General features: G+C 37.5%; 1 protein-coding gene across 1 annotated transcript; it reads left to right on the plus strand.

Moving 5' to 3' along the window:
- Positions 1-534: 534 nt before the first annotated feature.
- Positions 535-5,993, plus strand: LOC106099942 (25-hydroxyvitamin D-1 alpha hydroxylase, mitochondrial-like; the record flags this gene model as incomplete). The annotated part of the gene is made up of 9 exons (XM_013278635.1): positions 535-544; positions 1,575-1,708; positions 3,712-3,797; positions 3,928-4,038; positions 4,121-4,273; positions 4,514-4,723; positions 4,942-5,089; positions 5,387-5,635; positions 5,844-5,993. Coding segments are annotated over exons 1-9 (1,251 nt in total), but the record flags the coding sequence as incomplete, so codon positions are not given.
- Position 5,994: the final 1 nt, after the last annotated feature.

Below are 5,994 nucleotides of genomic sequence, written 5' to 3' on the forward strand. Positions count from 1 at the left end.
GATAGGTGAGTGATATCAAGAATATAAAAATACTTAGAATCATGAAGTGGAAAAAAACAAAAGAAAGTCGTTCAATTTAATACGACTGAATGGATCTCGAAGAAATTTGGCATAAACTTAGAGAACAGTTTGAAAGAATACATAGGCTACTCACTTTTGTTTTTTTAATTTCACTCTGACAGAGTCGGAGGCAAAGGCTAGTTTAGAATAAGTACCGCCGTCTCCTTTGCATCTGTTGTAGTTGTGTTACAGATAATGTCTCATCATGGCTGCAACAGACAGCGCGATTGTCGCGAGCTTACACTGTCTAGACAATTTACGACTGAAAATCTTTGAAGACATCTCTTGTCAATAAAGAAAGATAAAAATAACACTTATTGGTACATTTTAAAAATATATTTAAACGTATATCATGAAGCTCTATACATATTTATAGGAGTATTTACTATGTCCGCGTGGGGGCGCTGATTCACACGTGGACGGAATGTTAATTTCGCACTCGCGTGCATTTATAATTCTGTCCGTTGCGTCGCAATGAATACCTGTGATTCAATTAATTCCCATTATTTTAAAAATTCGATCAATAATAGCGAATGAATTTAACAATTTGTTAAAATTCATTTTCATTTCTATGTTTATTACGAATGGTTTTTCACGTTTTTTTTTGTAACAAGTCTATTTAATTATTTTAAGTACCTAAATCCATCTACGAAAATAAGCCAAGCTATAAGCTTAATCTATTTAATTTACAATCTGCAGCTCATTTAAAATGAATTACTAGATTTTTACTAATCTCTTTACAACGTTGCGAATTAAATCCAGCAGCGGGTGCACTTTCTAACCTAATGAATAATAAATCGCAGACAAAAAACAAATCAGTGAAAGGCTAACGGTCTCGTAATACAACCAGCATTGACTTTCTTAATACATCTATTTATTTTTCAATATTAATGTAGGTAACAAAATTTCTCCGATGTAATTCACAAACTAGAAATACTATAAACACTTTAGAATTAAAACTAAAACATCACTAAGTTAACGTTTAACGGAAGGTTATGTTATAAGAAACACACTCATAAAGTGTTTTCACATAAAAGCATAGCGTAATCGAAAATGAACACAAACAAATGCGACATTTCGCCATTCAACCGAAAATAAAGCTCGTAGTGCAACCCGCCCGTGTGTTCTCATCGTTAAAAACATATCAATTGGCAATATATTTGCGGACCCGTATGTGCTTTGCTAGCAAAATAACCTTGCCCAAACGGTATATACCTAGATTTATTCTATGACTAGGTTTCGCCCGCTGCACAGAACACAACACAGATGGAGCGAGACATAATGACCTTGGGCCGATAAGATATAATATTTGAAAAGAACTATATTTAATGTAAATTGAAAAACATCGTACAGTTCTGATTAATACATTAAGATTTAGAAAGTAGAAATAGAATAACTAGTAATAGTTCACAAGAGAGGCTATATTATATTTTTTTTTACTGTTGCTTGAATTTGGAATGTGTCTTGGGATAAAATATGATAATAGTAATTCAAAGTATGTCTTCACACATCAGGTAACTTCCACCACTCGGTGGGACTAGGCCTGCTGGAGGGCTTGCGGGCGCGCTACGGAGACCTAGTACGGTTGGCGAAGGCCTCCCGCAAGAGACCTGTACTCTATGTCTTCGATCCCGAGGTCATGAAAGAGGTAAAGTACAAAGGTAGATAATTAACATTTTCGTAAACACCTAAGGTATATAAAATTCACCACTGGCAAAAATAAACAAAATATAAACGTGAATAGATAATGTGTCTCATTGTCTGTCGTACTGGGAATTAATGACCGGTAAACACGTGATAAATCCTTTGCAAAACAAACAACACCATTCTAGTTATCAGCCGGAGTATACACTTTATTATAGATCTATACTATTATAATAAAGCGTAAACATACAATTTTTTGTTGCCTAAGATGTCAGCAATTACAGCATATTTTCGAATAACTCCTTTTTTAATAAAAAGCCCTACACTTACGTCACGCTTTAGGCTATATATTTTTCACGCCATTAAACTTAAAGGGTAGATATTTTGCATAAAAACCCTAATGTGGGAAAGAGATCATAAGTTGCTGCCAACATCAAGAAAGAAAGATTGCTAAGGTCATGTCATGTCATGTCATTTTGACATTTGCTATTGATAATTTGACAAATGTAAACAATAAAATAAAATTTTCATAATTTGATGCGGATGAAGTCGCACGGGAACAGCTAGAGAACAGCTTACTTTATACATTACACGAGTACATTCATTGAATATCTCATCTCATACAATAACATCCCTCGTTACGGATAACGTTACAACTCATGTTTGTTTTATTTCAAAGAATACTAATAAAGCGGCTGTGGCTTATTTAAGCAGTTGATTTGTTACATTCAGGTCCTTGGTTCGAATCCGGCCATGTACCAATTTGATTTTCGAATATCATTTGTTTGACCAGACATCAAAAAACAACATCAAATCAACCCGCAGTTCAAGATGGTTAAGTATAGTTTAGTCCCCTTTAACTTAAGAGAGGCTTCTCCCCTTAGTAGAGACGTAATATATAATTTCACGTACACTTACATAAGTTGATAATATCCTAGTTGTAAATCTTTTTTTATTTGTTACTCAATTACAAAAGGTTAATAAAAAACATGTAATAAATCTGCGGTTTATCACATTGACGTAGTCGCGGGTCGTATTGTGGTCATATTTTATGTATCTTAGCTTGCACTATCTCTTTGCACTACATAGCTTGCTATCAATAGCTACAGTTTTATTGCACAGATAAACAAAACCGGTTTTTGTTGTTTTTATAATTCCGGTACCAAAATTATTAGATCGCAGTTTACTTTCAAATTATCAAGTCTCTTCATAGTACTTCAAGATAATCTAATAATAATTTCTGTATTAACTACGTTCTATTTTTATCTATCTATACTAATATAAAGAGAAAACATTTGTATCTTTGGATTTTTGTATGTATTGAAATAACACAAAAACTACTGGACCGATTTAAAAAATCTTTTACCATTACAAAGCTACGCTAAAACTAAGATAAATTTCACTTAGACGAAGTCGCGAGTAACAGATAATTCTAAATATAACCGTAAAATATATTAAAACGCGGACAAACAACCGGTTGAACTTTGTGCACGTGACATTACAGATAAACTGTATGAAAATTTCTTAAATAGACGCAATGTCCTATTTAGTTCATGATAATTTATTTTACTACTATGTATATACACCCGAATTATATATACCTAGTTAACATTTATAGAAATTCAATTAAAAAAAAACATCCAATTTCCCAACATCTTCAAACTTGAAGAAGCAATTCTTTACTTACTCCTCCATAATGTATGAAAACTTTATGCTAATTTTACCCTCGTCATCAAATGCTGGGTCACTGTCCAGGCCCGGCGCGGCGCAGTTTTGGCTTGTAAACAATAGCACATAAATCACTTAGATAACTGGTACAATTCAATCGCACGCACCCGCACGTGTCTCTCGCGTGCTACCAACGTGCTTTATTATTGGAAATTTAAATCAATAAATCACACTAAGTGTACAACGTTAAGAATCAAATTGGTTTGCAATTTGCAATTTGTCATTACTATGATTTAGATTACAGATTCGTATTTAAGCAGTAAAATAATTGTTTTATAGGTGTACGAGAGTAAAGTGACACAGCCACCGCAGTGGGAACGCTCGCCGCTACACGAACAACGAAGATGTGCCGCTAACCAGCAAAGGTGCGTGGTAAAGAATTAAAAAAAAAGCTGATAGAGATGTATGGAGTAGATATTATGTTTATTTACCAGGAACATTTATAAGTAAGTTTACAATTAAATAACCTATCTTGATATATGTTCCATTTTGCAGCGATGAGACGAAAGAAATCTGGTCAGCGGTTCGCACATTGCTACAAGACGGAACTCTTCACAACAACTACAATAAAGTATTCGACGACATCGCGGCCGATCTCACACGACGGTACATTTAACGTCATATAAACATCTGTAAATACAATTGTTAATGCAAGTATTTATAAAGAGGATGTGAAAAACTTTTGCAGTCTTGGTGAACTCCGTTATCTGGAAAATGCATTGAACGATGAGATATCAACGGAGTTGTACCGATGGTCGCTGGAGACGCTCGGCGCGATGCTATTCGGCATCCGACTGGGCTGTCTGGATGGTCCGGCACACGTCCCCACTGATGAAAACAGGTATTACAACTGACACATAGGTTATGAGGGAAACCAAATTCAATAGACACGTCCTGTTTGTCCAACATCTAACCATCTTGATATTACTTGTAGAAATCACCAGCAGAAGTTTAAGGCCCTAAACGAAGGTCTTCCGTCTTACTACTAACAATAGGTTTTAGAAATACTCCGAAAAACTGTTATTGACTCGACTATTTTCCCAAGCTGAAGTTATAAACCTTATTACTACTGTATTTCTAGAGCTAAAGAGAGGACGTCTCTGGATGATGACACGCCGGAGCTATGTTCTCTTTCGAAGCGTTGTAACGACGAGCTGACGCCCGCGGAGCGGCTGGTGCGGTGCAGTCTGCAGGTGGCGGGGAGTGGGTACCTCGTGCGCTCGGAGCACACGCTCAGGAAGGACTCGGACGCATTCAATAGTGCCATACAAGCCTTCGACGCGCATTACAGGTAATATACAAACGGCTGATTTTTATAAACTAAACGCAATGTTAGGCTAAAATCCCATGATGGATACCAAAAGAGATCGAGTACTTAAAAAGACTAAGTAAAAATACGTAAGATAAACCTAATACAAAGTTCTTTGCACACTCGAATGTGAAAGGACCCTTTGATTTATTGTCTATAGTTGATTCTAACATATATCATTAATGAATGATTATTTACAGTTTAACGGAACACTTCCTACTACAAGCTGTTCAGTCCTTGAAGCCAGGCTCGCTGCGGCCGGAGCAGGCGCTGCTCGATAGGTTGCGCCCACTACAGGAGCGCCTGCTGCCGCTCGCCGCCGACGTGCTGCTAGCTGGGGTTGAACCTGTGAGTATTACTGGGAATTCGATTTACCAAAACTCTATGCAATGTCTATCGATAAATCCTATTCTTTTATTTTAGTTTTAAGAATTATAAATTGATTTCATTCATTTCAAGATTACAGTAGATAACCGATTTACAGTTATTTGGTGTACTTTAACTATTCATCTATTTTCTACGTTAGAGGCTTGACTTTATTTGCTTGTTTAGTTCGTAGTATTTTGCTTCAATTTCAGGAATACTTGTGTCGGAGATATTATGCAACAATTGGTCTATATTTAAATTGTTATTATGTTCCTTTAGCTCGCACAAACAGCGCTGAGCATGTTCTACCAGCTGTCGCTGCACGCGGCGCAACAGCAGCGCGCACACGACCAGGTGTCGTGGGGGGCGGCGGCGCGCGAGGCGGATGCTTCTCACGATTCCTGTGTACGCTTGCCCTACCTACACGCCTGCGCCAGCGAAGCCCTGCGGCTGTTCCCTGCTACCGGGGGCGTGGTCAGACGCAGCACAGAGGATATGGTTCTAGCTGGTTATGAAGTACCCGCCGGGGTTAGTGTAGTTTTTGGGACTGATACATGTAAAACATATGTGATGTTATGGGGCCGTTAAAGTCAATAGAATGTAAAGCAGTTTAATCCACGCGATATACATTATTTTTCTTAATTTATAAGGTAAAAAACAAGCAAGCGACTACCTGGATTTGCAATTGCTCTTTGAAATAGGATTCAAAAACGTTATCATATATTTTTTAATTTAGGTGGACATAGTTCTCGCTCACGGTGTAACCAGCAAAGACGAGAAGCAATGGGGACGGGGGAAGTCTTTCATCCCGGAGCGCTGGTGCAGCGAGGGCTGGGAGCCGCTGCGGGCGACGCGGGCACACCCCGCAGCATACAAGCCGTTCGGGG

This window comes from Papilio polytes, unplaced genomic scaffold (genome assembly GCF_000836215.1).
Source record: "Papilio polytes unplaced genomic scaffold, Ppol_1.0 DF824091.1, whole genome shotgun sequence".
Classification (NCBI taxonomy): domain Eukaryota; kingdom Metazoa; phylum Arthropoda; class Insecta; order Lepidoptera; family Papilionidae; genus Papilio; species Papilio polytes.